The 13,404-nt window shown below is 47.5% G+C and overlaps 3 protein-coding genes across 3 annotated transcripts; 2 read left to right on the forward strand and 1 right to left on the reverse strand.

Moving 5' to 3' along the window:
* The first annotated feature begins 1,552 nt into the window (after positions 1 to 1,552).
* On the forward strand, positions 1,553 to 2,348 carry LOC125548862. Its single transcript, XM_048712390.1, has one exon. It carries the CDS (start codon positions 1,763 to 1,765, stop codon positions 2,186 to 2,188), a length of 426 nt encoding a protein of 141 aa, XP_048568347.1. The 5' UTR covers positions 1,553 to 1,762; the 3' UTR covers positions 2,189 to 2,348.
* A 3,100-nt stretch (positions 2,349 to 5,448) lies between these two features.
* Positions 5,449 to 10,169, forward strand: LOC125545379. Its single transcript, XM_048709299.1, has 13 exons — positions 5,449 to 5,708; positions 5,821 to 5,886; positions 6,330 to 6,395; positions 6,468 to 6,543; positions 7,206 to 7,283; positions 7,679 to 7,776; positions 7,942 to 8,015; positions 8,310 to 8,388; positions 8,485 to 8,642; positions 8,746 to 8,788; positions 8,948 to 9,013; positions 9,577 to 9,654; positions 9,779 to 10,169. Exons 1-13 carry the CDS (start codon positions 5,610 to 5,612, stop codon positions 9,872 to 9,874), a joined length of 1,077 nt encoding a protein of 358 aa, XP_048565256.1. The 5' UTR covers positions 5,449 to 5,609; the 3' UTR covers positions 9,875 to 10,169.
* Positions 10,170 to 10,354: 185 nt separating this feature from the next.
* Positions 10,355 to 13,013, reverse strand: LOC125545380 (bZIP transcription factor 12-like). The gene is made up of 4 exons (XM_048709300.1): positions 12,127 to 13,013; positions 11,938 to 12,009; positions 11,746 to 11,775; positions 10,355 to 10,633 (listed from the first exon to the last, which is right to left on the reverse strand). The coding sequence occupies exons 1-4, from the start codon at positions 12,718 to 12,720 to the stop codon at positions 10,553 to 10,555; spliced, it is 777 nt and encodes a 258-aa protein (XP_048565257.1). The 5' UTR covers positions 12,721 to 13,013; the 3' UTR covers positions 10,355 to 10,552.
* Positions 13,014 to 13,404: the final 391 nt, after the last annotated feature.

The following is a 13,404-nucleotide window of genomic DNA, read 5'->3' on the forward strand; positions in this document are numbered from 1 at the left end:
GTCCCACAAGAGCTGCCATGCCCCACACCCAGCGTTGCATCCGTGGCCGCCCAGTGCGTGCCGCGCTGCCGCCGCTGCTTGAGGGAGGAGAGGGTCCCCGCCGTCACCGGCGCAGGCCGAGCCCGCTGTGTCCTGCGCCGCCGCCGCTGCCCGATGGGACCCCGCCGTCGCGGGCGCAGGGTGAGCCAGTTGTGTCTTGCGCCGCCGCCCGAGGGAGGAGAGGGACCCGCCGCTATTGACGCAGGCCGAGCTTCGTCCGGCGGCATCCTATGGCAGCGGCGAGGATAAGAGAGGAGGGAGGTGTGGGGAACGGCGGAGGCGGGGGCTTGATCCTCCCTAGAGCAGCGGCGGTGGCGGAGGGAGGGCGATAGGAATGACAGAGGCGGGGATAGATGGACGCTACGTCCTCGCGTAGGGATTTTGATGAGTACTACTCGGGATGGCAGAGTTTTCGTCCGCCCAGAAAAAATGCTAAACGCGATTTTGGCTCAGAGTTAGTGTAATCTAAACGGTTAGATTAAATTAAGTGATCTAATCAAGAGGCTGTAATTTCTCCGTGCTGTTGTGTGTAGATTAGTCTGGGTGTAGTTAGCGGTGAATATGTTTGCTTGTTTAATAGTAGTATAGAATAGCCGCTTAGGGTGAGTTTTTTTTTCAAATTGTCGATCTATTTATTTTAAATCATGATACTACAATGGACACAAATAATAATAATAATTACATCTAGATTCGTAGATTAACCAGCGACGACTACAAGCACTGAAGCGACTTGAAGACGCGTCGCCGTCATCGCCCCTCCCTTGTTGGAGCCAGCCACAACTTGGTGTAGTAGACAGTTGGAAAATCATCGTGCTAAGGCCCCATAGGACCAACACACCAGAACAGCAACTGTCAGCGATGAAGAGAAGCTTAGATCGGAATGATCCAATCTGAAGACACATGAACAAAGACTAGATCCGAGCGGATCCACCAAAGACAACCACCGGCCGAATCCCAGAAGATTCACAAAAGACGCACCTCCACACGCCCTCCGACGATGGTAGACGCACCACCGGGACGAGGGCTAGGCGGGAAGAATCTTATTTCATCTTCAAAAAGCCACCAACGTCTCGTCTTTCTAAGCAGGACACAAATTTCGACAAAACTTGAATAAGCACCTAAAACGAAGCGGTCCTGCCGGTAAGGGCCGGGATCCACCACGCACCCATGACCCTAAGGACATAGGAGACGTGGCAGATCGGCAGCGCCACCGTCACGAGGGAGAAACCCTAGCCGCAGATTACAAAAGGGGCTGCTGCTCTGTTGCTCCTTCCGCTTAGGGCGAGTTCATTGTTCGTCCACGTGAATCTGGCACCAGATGGGATTTATCCCTAGCCCTCGCAGCAGGTTAAAATCCCCTCCTACCAGCACCCATTCCTTGTACTCATTCGAGTAGTTCTAGAAAAAAAGGGGACATGATGGTGTCCATTCCGTCCCCATTCCTTGTGCCGCCGTTGATCGTTCAACGGAACCCCAGGGAATATTAAGGCGTACGTACGTCGGTACGTGTACAAATCAGAACGCGGCGGAGCGGCGCTAGAAGCAACCTCGCACGTCACCGGCAGCGAGCAACGACGACCTGGCACTTCTCCTCGGCCCGCACGCATGCTGCTCTACCACATGCATATATACCACCTGCCTCAGAGGCTCAGATGGACGCCAAGCGAGAGGCCAAGCTGCGGTTTCGATCGCAGCCCTACCTGTTGATAATTCAGAAGCGTCGATGTCAGTAGGCAAGAAGCCGTCGCCGTCGACGTCGCGGCACGACGCGGAGGAGGCCGTCCAAGAAGTAGAGAGAGGAGACAACAGCGGCGGGGACGTCGCCGTGATGCAGCGGACCGAGAGCAGCAGCAGAAGCGGCGGGAAGAAGGCGGCCGATCAGCGGCGGTACAGCCGGTGCTTCTCGGGGCTGGAGATCAGCATCGGTCCGGGCCCGCTCAAGGACGTCGACGCCGGGAAGCTCAAAGGCCAGATCAGGAAGTGGGCCAGGGCCGTCGTGGGCTACGCGCGCCAGCTCAGCTTCGGCTCGCCGAGGTCCTCCCCTCGCAAGTCCGGGGACGGCGCCACGCCGAAGTCGGCGGCCGTCCGGTCCAAGTCTGGCCTCGGCGGTGCCAGGGGCGGCCCTCCCTCGGCCGAGCTGCCACCGTGAAAGCTTTGGTAGCTTACAAGAGTACTCCTTGACCGGTCGGTTGCGTGTGACCATGTAGAGTTATGCAGCTTCTTCCTTTCTTCCTCCTATCTTATAACAGTAAAAATTTATTTGATTTGTTTTCCCATGCTTGGCTTGATTATCTCTTTCGGTTGAGTAAGATTCTTTGATTTAGGTGGTGTTTGGTTCTCTAGTTTTAGGACTTTTTCTAGTCTCTAGGACTTTTTGAAAAAGACTATCAAGGAGGTGCTTTTAAGTACTTTTAGCAAGAAGTCTTAAAAAAATCACACCATGTTTGGTTTGTTAGGGACTTTTTCTAGTCCCAACATAAAAAAGTTCATGAAATCAAACACCCCCTTAACTGTTAGATACCAGATACCATGGATGCTTCAATTGCAGCGTAACTATATCCATACGGAGCAGTCTCGATCGTTTTGTAAACTTAATTATTTGTCTACCATTGATGGTGTGGTGATATTCTACCACCTTTCACCGTGAGGAGTATCATGAACTAGTATTATGTGTATGGTATTATTTAGTTATATGCACAATACTAATCTATGATAAGAACTCCCCAATGTATAGTATATACACTATAACCATATTATCATTATTTTATCATTTATAGAACTATAATATAAAGTTGTGGTTACGATTTAGTTTTTAATATTTTTTCTTATTTATTGTATTATGATATTGCATTATAATGCAATATTACAATCATCTTTCACATTATTAAATGCAGTGTCATGTCATATTTTTCACTTAGATGCCAATGCTTATGATACTCTCATTGATGCTCTATCCATTCCTTTTTTTTCTTTGCTTGTAACTTTAATCACTTAGACCAAGGAAAGCAAAAGATAACTTAGAATCAAATTGGATGGACAATTATATCCCTCAGTTCTCAATCAATCTCTCTTCCCGACGGCCTTCAGCAATAACTGTTTGTTGCATGAGCGGGCAGCCCTCGAGGCTCGGAATATTTTTGTTGCATACCATCTCCAAACCCCCATCCGTGCATACCCGATGTCGTCAGCCACCACGTGTCTAATTGAATCATCGTACAACCTGCTTTTCTAAGAGCAAGTATAATAAAATGATGTAAGCAAGTTATAAGGATCAAAATATTATAGTTTCGCTGAGTTGAATGAGAGAGAATGAAAGCGAGTTGTAGAATACTCTCTCCATCCGGTGAAGAGTGTACATCTAGCTTTAAAATTTGTCCATAAAAGAGTGTACATCTATCTTCCCAATGCACTTTAAAGTAGGAAAAAATACTTCTCTCTCATTGCACGGTAATCAAGACCAATAGCAATCTACACATACTCTTCTTAATTTCTACATGCACTTAGCTCATTGGGGGTTGGCTAATTAAAGAGAAAAGAGATGGTGGCTTGCACCTTTTCAATGCATTTTTTACTCAACTCCATAATTTGTCCTAAATTTTTTAAATGTACACTCTTCACCAAACGGAGGGAGTAAGAGCCAACTCCATCACGGACTCCAAGAAACATTATGAGAGTGTAAGATGAGTCATGTGCTAATAAAGTAGTACTTCATTGTATCCAACTATCATACATGTTGGCTATTAGGTTGACTATAGATGACATCGCAATGAGGTATGGCTGTAACTTGGCTCTACTATTAACCAATGCTCTAAGCTCATGACACTTCTCCCTTTGGATCATATCGAATCGCTCCTAAGCTTCTCATATTTCCGTCCAATGCAGTATCGACGTAGGAAGGCCACTCCTATCTCCTACAAGAAAGGAGTGATGCAACTGGCTGAGGCGCAGTCGAACAACAACCATGGCCGAGCGTCACTTCGCCGAACAGATGTTAGCAGCGACACTCTTCTCCATCCTCCATGCCTACACCCGTGACTCGTGGCCTCCATTATCGAAGCGGCATCCTCGCTGAAGTGCAGTCAAGATTGGCGCCAACCTTGTGCAACATAGTCGGATCAAACATATTAATATCCGTCATCTCACCTGTCGATGGTGGTGGCAAGGTGGGGTCTGGGAGGTCGTTGGGGAGGGGCCGACGAAATCACCAGCGGTGGAGACGATGGCCTACAGTGCGGTTGGTTGAGACGAGGCCGGCTGAGCGGCTAGATATGGCCGATGTCGGACCGGCGAGGAGTGGCCAGTGGGCTTGCCCAATAGCTATGAACCAGTTTTTATGATTTAATTCTTGTTATAAAATGGCAGCTCACGGTTAATGAATAAACCAGGGTATCAAATATCCTTCAAAAAATATTTTAAAAATTATGCAGCCTCTATGGTCCATGACAAAGCCCCACAGAAATATTCAATATTTTTGGAATTATATTTATATTTTATATAGATAAATCCATTTAAATTATCAAATGAGTTTGAACTATAAATGTGTTATGGATAATTCAAAAAATCTTGGAATAATTATTGTAACCCCCTAAATATGAGTTTCCAAGAGAATTCACCAGTGAAATCCCTCAATTTAAATAGATAAGAAATATATTCAATTTATTAAATATTAACATCAAAGCCTTTGTCTCTCCCACCTCAAGAGCACCTGCCGCAGCCAACGGAACTCGCATTCATCGATAGCACTCTCTAGACTGGTATAGTGCCAAACTCCACAACAACAAACTCTAAACCTAATATACTATGTTTGGAAGTTGCCCGCGCTTTTCTCCCATACCTCCTCCGGATGATGACGCCGTCGAAGGAGGGGAGGGGATGAGCCGTGATCTCAACACTCAACTCTCAAGAACTGGTGTCGAGGGTGAGGGAAGAAACTACATGAAGGAGAGTTATAAGTTTCCAGTTTCTTTTTTTTGAGATTACATTCAGAAACAACTTTATGACTTGTGACGACTTACAAACCCCACACACATCGTCGTACAAAGCCCCGACCTCAACGGAGCCGCGCGTCACGCCTATACCTGGGCATATCTCAGGCTCGGGCGGGCCAAAAAAATCCCGATGCTAAAAACCCAAGCCTGAGCCCGGCCCGACCCAACCATGGGGCCTACTAAATCGGGCTTGAGCTTGAGAAAGCCCGACACGACCTGATCGGCCTGGCCCGACTATAGCTAAAATCACGTTTTCTGCAAGCCCAAGCCCGCCCTGATCTGTTCATTGGGCTCAATTTTCAGGCCCGAGTCTAGCCCAATGGCACACTTGGGCTCAGCCCGGCCCGAGATTTTTGGGTCGGGTCGGGCCGTCCAGGCCGGGCTGCCCATGGCGAGGTATAATAGTCACGCCGAGTCGCCCACCCGTGCGCGGACAGGTACCTACCCAATCCCCGCGCCGCGCCTGCTCTCCTCTTCCCTTCCCCGTGGGGGCAAAAGAGGGTCAGCAGCAAGCGGAGCAAAGGCTCGCGTATCTCGCCTGCGGAAAGAGGGGAGATAGGGAGACACACGCGGCCGCCGGCGATGCTGTCGGCGCGGAGCCTGCGGAAGGCGTCCGTCCCGCCGTCCCTTCTCTCCGACCCCTCGCCCGGCTGCCTCCAGCCCACGCGCCTCGCCGTCCACGTGCGTACGCCGCCGCCGCACAGTATCTGTTGCGCACACCTCTCCTCGCGCACGCCTCCAGAACCCTAAACCCTCGGCTCTAATCCCTCCCCTCTCCTGCCCCCTGTCCCAGGTCAATGGCGACGGCGGATCCTGCTCCGCGTACTTCGCCTCCGGTTGCCGCGTCTACAAGCTCGAGGTCCCCCCCTCTCTCCCCTCCCCTCCCCCGGAACTGTAGCGCGGAACCGCACTGTGTTCCTATGTTCTATTACCATCAGAACTTCAGAAGGTTAATTAGTGGGTTGGATAGATTTATTAGTTGCTTGAGTGCTTCGAAGAATTTCAGAAGTCCTGTAGCTCATTTGAATCATGAATCCTGCTTTCGAACCGGGCAGCAGCACACAAGCTGTTGCTCTTGCTGGTCAGAGTGCATTTTAGTAATCAGGAACGCGGCTATGTAAGCACATAGTGCTCTAGTTCTTTTCGGTTCTGCCATTGCCCATTAGCTATGCTCCATGAAAATAGTACAATTTGTCACATGTGAGGTCAAAATTGTTTGTAACTTTGTATTTCGGTGGTGTCATATCTGCGATGCATGGGTTCTTGAGTTGATATCCCTTTTTATTCACTTGGAGCTTAAAGATATCCATGGAAGAAGAGATGCTGTCCAGAGGAAAAGAGAGCCTGTTGATTCCTATCAGTGCGCAGGTAATACTCTTGCTTTTCTAGAGCTTATCAATTTTGGGTGCTTATTTACCACGAAGTCCATTCTTATTAAAGGTCATAAGCTCGTCGGTTGTGGACCGCTGCCCGCATCGTTCGGAGATTCAGAGTGTAGTTCTGGCTGAAGGTGAAGGTGCGATCTTCAACATTTCATAATAATGTGGTGCCACATAGTATTTCCCAGAAAAAACATGCTGTGGTTGGGCTCTTGACATATCATAGGCTGAAATAGCCATCAAGTTTATAACCAGTATATTACAATCTGCCATTCCTTCGAGTTGGTGTATCCAGCTTTTTTTGGATAAAAGGGGCCACGCAGCCCCCATTTTTATTACGGAAATGGCGTATCCAGCTTTATCTTCTGTAACTATAGCATATACTGGGAGCATGCATGACCATACCGTATTGTACGTGAAGGACACTATCTTAGACATTATCTCTGCTTCAACATTTTGCTTGACCACCACTAGTCATAATTCCCACCATCGCCCGCAGGTGCACTTTGATTTTCAGCAATGCACTTTAAGACTTGGCTATTTAGTTGTTTTTACCTTAGGTTTGTAAGCTGAGCTCACAGTTACAGGGTATTTAAGAGGTTAGTTGTTTTTACCTTAGGTTTGTAAGCTGAGCTCACAGTTACAGGGTATTTAAGAGGTTCGAAGCATATGCAGAATGCTAGGTTACTAAGTGGTGGTACTAACAATATATGTTTCTGTTGTATTCTTGTTTCTTCTTAAAATACAACCATGCTTATCCTAGAATATATTTCATATTCAATGTTTTGTGACCTTCCAGGTGATAGCTGCTTGATTTTGGGAACTGTCGACGCTTACGGTCACCTCATTGTATCCCGTTTGGACACTGTGGCAGAGGGTAACTTTACTACCTTGTATTTTGAGTTGATAACATGGTTTAAATCTGTAAGCATATGTGAACTTTTTCAGTTTTATTTATATATGCCATTCTTAATGCAATAAGCTTCTTGAAACTGCTTCAGATTTGCATAATACAATCCATTTTATGCCATGCTGTAGCTTCCTTATTCCATCTGATCCTGGTGGATAATACCATAAACTGTAAACCGTGACGCACAAACTTCATGAAGGGAAGCTTAATGAGTCATTTCTCTGACAATAGCTTTTCAGGCAATTGAGTGATTCCATTTTTAAGATGATCTTATTCTTGAATTATCAACACCTACAAAAAGTCATTGATAGTTTAAAAACTGAGGTGCAACATATGAATACGTCATTACTAAACTTGCTCAGACATCGACAGGGCGTCCTATTCAGTACCACCTCGTGATAGTGGTGTCGGAGAAGGAAGTTGGGCTGGGTTGTGTTTTAGTCCAACACACCAATCCACGGTATATTTGTCGACTTTGACATTACCAACAAAATTCACTCATCGTCCTTGTTCAAACTTAATGTGGTGCATTTCCCACTGACTTCTTATATTTAGTGTAGCATAAAAATCAATACCATTGCACTTTGCATGCCACAAAATCCAAACAATCTGATATTCTTTTCAGGTAGCTGTTGCCCGTGAATTGTGTAAGAGCATTGATATCTATGATCAAGATATTCATATTCGGAGTTTACGTACGTAAGTTTTCCTTTGACTAGAATATTACCTTCATGATAATTTTTGTTGTCCGAGTGATCTGTTTTGCTCTAAAAGTTAGATTCCCTCTACATGTGCTGCTACAGTAACATGTGTCTTTCCACATGATTCTGTTTTCCCATTTATGCTTTCTTCTCGTACGACCTTTACATAATTAGGTTAAGGAGGCCTTGTGGTTGAAACGCAAAAACCCACTTTAGCATCCAAGTTATGATCATTTATAATGTCCATTAGAATATCTGAGCTGAACTTTATTTTGTAAAACTAAAACTGCAGGTTATGGTGCCCATCTTCAGTAAGGTTTGCTCAAGGGAGTGAAAGTAGTTCGATATTGACAATTACTGAAGGTCCTCAGGTTAGACACCAGGCAGCCCCCCCCCCCCCCCCCCCCCCCCCCTTGTGGTTACATTTACATTCCTCTACGCTCTTTTCACATGGTGGTTAATTGCAGCTGAGCATCTGGGACTTCAGAATGCATAACAACGGTGGATGTGTACAACGCATTTCTGGTCCTACTGGAGGCATATTATACTCAGTCTGTACCTCTCCTTCAGGACTGATTGCTGTCGGTGGAACTGATCGTGCTGTCACAGTCTATGATCCTCGCAGGTTGGGTTGCTTGTTTTCTTCTTTTAGTTCAAGGATCTGACATGCAGTTGCATGTTTACTGCAGTACCAGAGTGATTGAAAGTTCAGTTTGTTTTGTGTATAGGTGGTCAGCCTTATCAAGATGGGTGGGCTGCTCCAAGTATGAGGTTGGTGTACCTTCTTCTGATGTTACTTTCTGTAGCTGGTACAGTGAATTAAAATCAAACTACCTGAACATTTATTATTAAATGTATCATAAAGTGCGAAATGAAGATTCCATGTTTCATGAAGCAATGGAGTTCTCAGCTAGTGTATTTGCCTTCCAGATTACTGGTCTTTCGTTTTCGTCAGTGGACCAATCCTTCATATACGTCCAAGGTGTTGATTATGAGGTGTGCATCCAACTAATTTCCCTTGGACCTTGCTTTGTGTATCTCATACTTCTCTAGCTACAAGTGCTGCTTAGTACTTTTTGCCTGTCTGTTACATATGGTGTGATTTTTGTTTATGGTTGCCTAATTATGATGATAGAAACTCAGCTTATTTTGTGACATCTTTGCTACTCCCTCCGTTCCTAAATATAAGTCTTTTTAGAGATTTCTATATGAACTACATACAGATGTATATAGACGTATTTTAGAGTGTAGATTCACTCATTTTGCTCCGTATGTAGTCCATATTGGAATCTCTACAAAGACTTATATATAGGAACGAAGGGAGTATTTTCTAGAATTTCGGTAGCTCAGGCAATTGTAGCAAATTCTTCTTTTGGAGATGACATTATTGATTTGTATTTTCTGGAAAAAGATGGAAATGGCAGCAGTGAACTTCTCTTCCTGGATAGTTGTAACCTAGTGGAGAACTTCATCATGGTTCAGCTTAAGCAATGAGCTCTTATGATACTTTTGCACGTCCGCTCAAATTGTAGCTACTCTAACATGTAATATCACTGCAGATTACTTGTGGACGCTGGAGAGAAAGTAAGCGCGCATTCTCATTTCGAGGTGATTCGAACTGGCTGGGCTTTTCAAAGGTACCCCTTGGCCCCCACCCCAGTGGGAGGAAAAATAGCCTCAGACAAAAAATTATATATGCATACAAGCGCAACAAATGCACTGTCAAAGTCCCTAATGCGGGAATGTGTTTCTGATCTGCAGTGTGCGAATACAGATGTGGTTGCTGGGTGGTGTGAGTCTGGAAGTATCTTCGTTGCCGATGTTAGGCAAGATCTTCTCTCGGTAATTGGGGTTTAAGGCGTCGAGAGTGCACGAGCATCCTTTGATCATACATCCAAGAACCATTGTGTATTCTCCCCCATTCTTACCGACCATGTTGAGCACTATGAATGACGTCGGTACTCTAATTTCCAGGCACAACCTGTATCATGTAGCGGTTATCCTTGGGGGCGGAAGTTTCTTGTTGGTTCTTGTATCATCAGAGTTATGCTGATAAGCTTTGCTGGCTTACAATACGAATGCTACATTTGAGCGTTCCTATGGTTCGCTTACTTATTGTGTTTCATGCCTTGCGGCGTTATTCTGTTCGCTATATGTCTCTAGCATTATGTTTGCACACCATTTTGATGCTCTGTATGTATTGTGCTCTATCATGGCTGTGTGCATCATGGTGATGCAGAGGCCGGGGGTAATCCTCCTTTTCGGGAAAAAAAATGTGCTCTACATTGCCATACATACTGGCTGCAATGCAAATAAAAAGAGAAGGCAGATCAGACAGAATATAAGCTGCTGATGCGACTCCTTTTTGCTCAAATGCAGCCTTCCGCTCTACACATTATGATTCCATTTAAGTTGTTTATGCTATTTCTACTAAGTTACAACAACTGAGTTAAGTCCAGTAAACAGAAGAATGGCAGGCAAACAAATCAAAATCTATATAGTTGTAAGGGGATGGCTGTTGAGCTTGGCTCATGTCTACCACTCCATTGAGTTTGTTCTTCTAAGATCTTGCGACGGCGTTTTTGCAATGATGACTGGAGTCACTTTTTCCTTGAGCTGCATGAAGTAAATAGATTTCTTCAGACAAGCATCTAAAATGAACTGAAAACCACTAAGTCAGGGGATTTTTTTCTTTCTGGAATACGAGTTATGGGGGCACATACTAACTCGAGATATATATACAAGTTATGGGAATACGAGTTATGGCGCCTAAAAGAAATTTCCTTTATGAAGGCAATCAGTCTGCAAAATCAACTGGAGGTGAACTATTTCCAAGATGAGATGCAGATCATTGTTCATTGTGTGAGTACATAGGACGCACACATGACTCAGTTTAACAAATGTGTGATGTCACAGTAAAGTTCTAGGCAAACCTGCAGGCTGTGATAACTATTTTAATCCCGTGACCTATGAAATGTAGCCATGTTGAGTTGGAAAGGGTCCAAGCTCCAAAGTAAAGAAAATGGCATGGAACTATAGATGACCTCACGCTTGGCATGTGGCTCGTCATGTGTGGACGCGGCCGAACGCTGTCGACATCGCATCTTACTTAATTGACAAGCCACTTAGTGGGCAGCCAGTTAGGGGCCTTGAGCACGTTAGCTCATTGAAGTGACAAATTGCCGATGCACAGCACATCATACAGTCCAGAGTAGAGAGACCATAGAGCGTGCTTATCTGATGCATTAATGGGCATACAGTGAGCGTGGATATGTTCTGGAACGTGTATTCCCGCACAAGATCAAAGCACTGTTATGAATTAATTTAAGTATACTGATTACTGAAGAATGTTGGCAGACTAAAGATGGTAGCTGACTTGTGCTTTCTGAAAGTATTTGATGGAACATCGCGAATAACTGACCCACCAAGTGGTGGAATATCTTCAAATGTTCAGAAGGTTGAAATTTCTAGAGTAAAGGAGGTCATGGGATCCAAAACCAGGGCTATTGAGCTTCATGCTGCGATTAGTCCGCTCAAAATCCTAGCTATTGATATTGAGGGAAGAAGGGCAGTCTAGCTACTTCAACAAGGTAGATTGTGTTTTGTTTCAGCAAATGAAATCGTAATCACTTTTGAATTGTGTGGCATGTTATTATGTGGGAAAGAAGAGGTGCTTTCTACACTTACAATCATGATACAGAATTAAAAGCAACATATCATGAACATACCTCTTTAAGCCGCCTCTGGTTTGTCTCCTCCTAGAAAACACCAAAGACATATTACCATGAGAGTTTGCTAAAACTGTAGCTAATGGAACACAGATGCACTGAAAAGAACATGCAATGCAAGATCTAGCCATGGAAACCCGACTTATTTTCTCTTAAAAAGGAAAGAAGAAAGGGCACAACCACATTCTATACCTGATCTTTGGACAGGTGGGCGTTCTCCTCTTCGAGCTGCGTGACCAAAGACTCGAGCTCGGCTATGTAGGCCTGAACGAACCAAAATATTACCGCCAAACCACTCAGTCAAATTCGCATGATCAGGAGGAGTTTTTGATCGGTGTTTGTAAAAGTAAAAGCAGTACGTAACGAGTTTCTACAGCCCACCTGCTTCCTCTCTCGCGACCTCGCCGCGGACTCGCGGTTCTTGATCATCCGCTTCTGCCGCTGCATCGCGGCGCGGTCCATGGGGTCCATGAGCTGCCGCTTCCTCCCCCTCCCGCCGCCCCGCGCGCCCTCCGCCCCGCCGAGAAGCGCCATCGTCGGCATCGCCGCCTGCTCCTCCGGCGCCGCGGAAGGGCCGGGGCCCCTGACGGCGGCGCCCTCCTCCCTCGCCAGGAAGTCCTCCAGCGTCATCTCCCCGGCCCCGCCAGCCGTGGCCGGGGCCTCCTCCTCCTCCCCGCCGCTGCCGCCGGTGATCTCCCTCCACACCTCGTCCGCCGTCCGCCGCGGGGCCGCCTGCTGCCGCGGCGCCGCCACGGGCGGGATAACGGGCGACGCCTGCCGGTCGGGCGCCGGCGTGGGGGCGTCGCCGTAGATGCCGCGGAGCAGCTCCTCCACGTTCATGGACCCCATCCCGCTGCCGCCCCCGCCGCCGGGCCTCCCCGCGGCCTGCGCGAAGCGCGCGAGATCCGACGCCGTGTGCGACGGCGGCTTAGACGACGACGACGACGACGACGCCATCACCCTCGACGACGCCATGCGCTCGCCGCTCCCCCGCCTAGGCCGTCCTCCCGGCCATCGCCGCTCCGTCCCCGTCCTGGTCGGAGGCTTCCGGACCGGCGCGGGGCGGTGGTTGGTTTGGCTGGCAGGTCAGAGCAGAGGGGGCCGGGCGAGCGCCCTGGAAACGTGGGGGAGGCGCGTCGGTTGGCGTCGCGTGCGCGCGCGCGTGCTCTCGGCTTCTCGTGGCTTCCGCGCCTCGCACGAGTGTTACGGAGGGCGTGTGTGATTACGGCGCGAGTGACCACTGACCGGCGCGATGTGATGTGAGGGTGATCGGCGGGGAAGATGGGGCGGGGGGTTTATAGCCGTCGATTGGCCAATGATTGACCGTGCTTTCGCGCGGGTTCGGCGTTTGATTTGATCTCCCGTCGGATCGGGCGCGCCGGCAGCCCGTTGGATTGCTTCCTCTTGCCTTTTTCTGACCTGGCCCCGCTGGGCAGGTGACGTATACTGTGGGTGCCAGGGTAAACAGGGTGAAGATAAGATGGGATCGGCTGCGGCCTCGTCTCACCCGTGCTCTGCTGTGGCTCATTTGTGTAATTGGCGCCTTTAGGATATGAGATTCCAGTAAAAAAAAATCGATGGTATGAGATTGTAGTGTTTGTGTTCATATTGTAAACCCCTCCCACGTCCCCGCCCATCCCTCCACCGCCGAAATGATTT

The sequence above is a fragment of the Triticum urartu genome, chromosome 3 (assembly GCF_003073215.2).
Source record: "Triticum urartu cultivar G1812 chromosome 3, Tu2.1, whole genome shotgun sequence".
In the NCBI taxonomy this organism is placed as follows: domain Eukaryota; kingdom Viridiplantae; phylum Streptophyta; class Magnoliopsida; order Poales; family Poaceae; genus Triticum; species Triticum urartu.

Excerpts from the sequence above, each read along its gene's own strand:
- LOC125548862 (XM_048712390.1), top strand. The coding sequence starts at position 1,763 with ATGTCAGTAGGCAAGAAGCCGTCGCCGTCGACGTCGCGGCACGACGCG.
- LOC125545380 (XM_048709300.1), bottom strand. The coding sequence starts at position 12,720 with ATGGCGTCGTCGAGGGTGATGGCGTCGTCGTCGTCGTCGTCGTCTAAG. Across the intron at positions 11,776-11,937 it reads CCCACCTGTCCAAAGATCAG|GAGGAGACAAACCAGAGGCG; the intron begins GTATAGAATGTG and ends GGTGTTTTCTAG. Across the intron at positions 10,634-11,745 it reads ACCAGAGGCGGCTTAAAGAG|CTCAAGGAAAAAGTGACTCC; the intron begins GTATGTTCATGA and ends TACTTCATGCAG.
- LOC125545379 (XM_048709299.1), top strand. The coding sequence starts at position 5,610 with ATGCTGTCGGCGCGGAGCCTGCGGAAGGCGTCCGTCCCGCCGTCCCTT. Across the intron at positions 7,284-7,678 it reads TTTGGACACTGTGGCAGAGG|ACATCGACAGGGCGTCCTAT; the intron begins GTAACTTTACTA and ends AAACTTGCTCAG. Across the intron at positions 7,777-7,941 it reads GTCCAACACACCAATCCACG|GTAGCTGTTGCCCGTGAATT; the intron begins GTATATTTGTCG and ends TATTCTTTTCAG.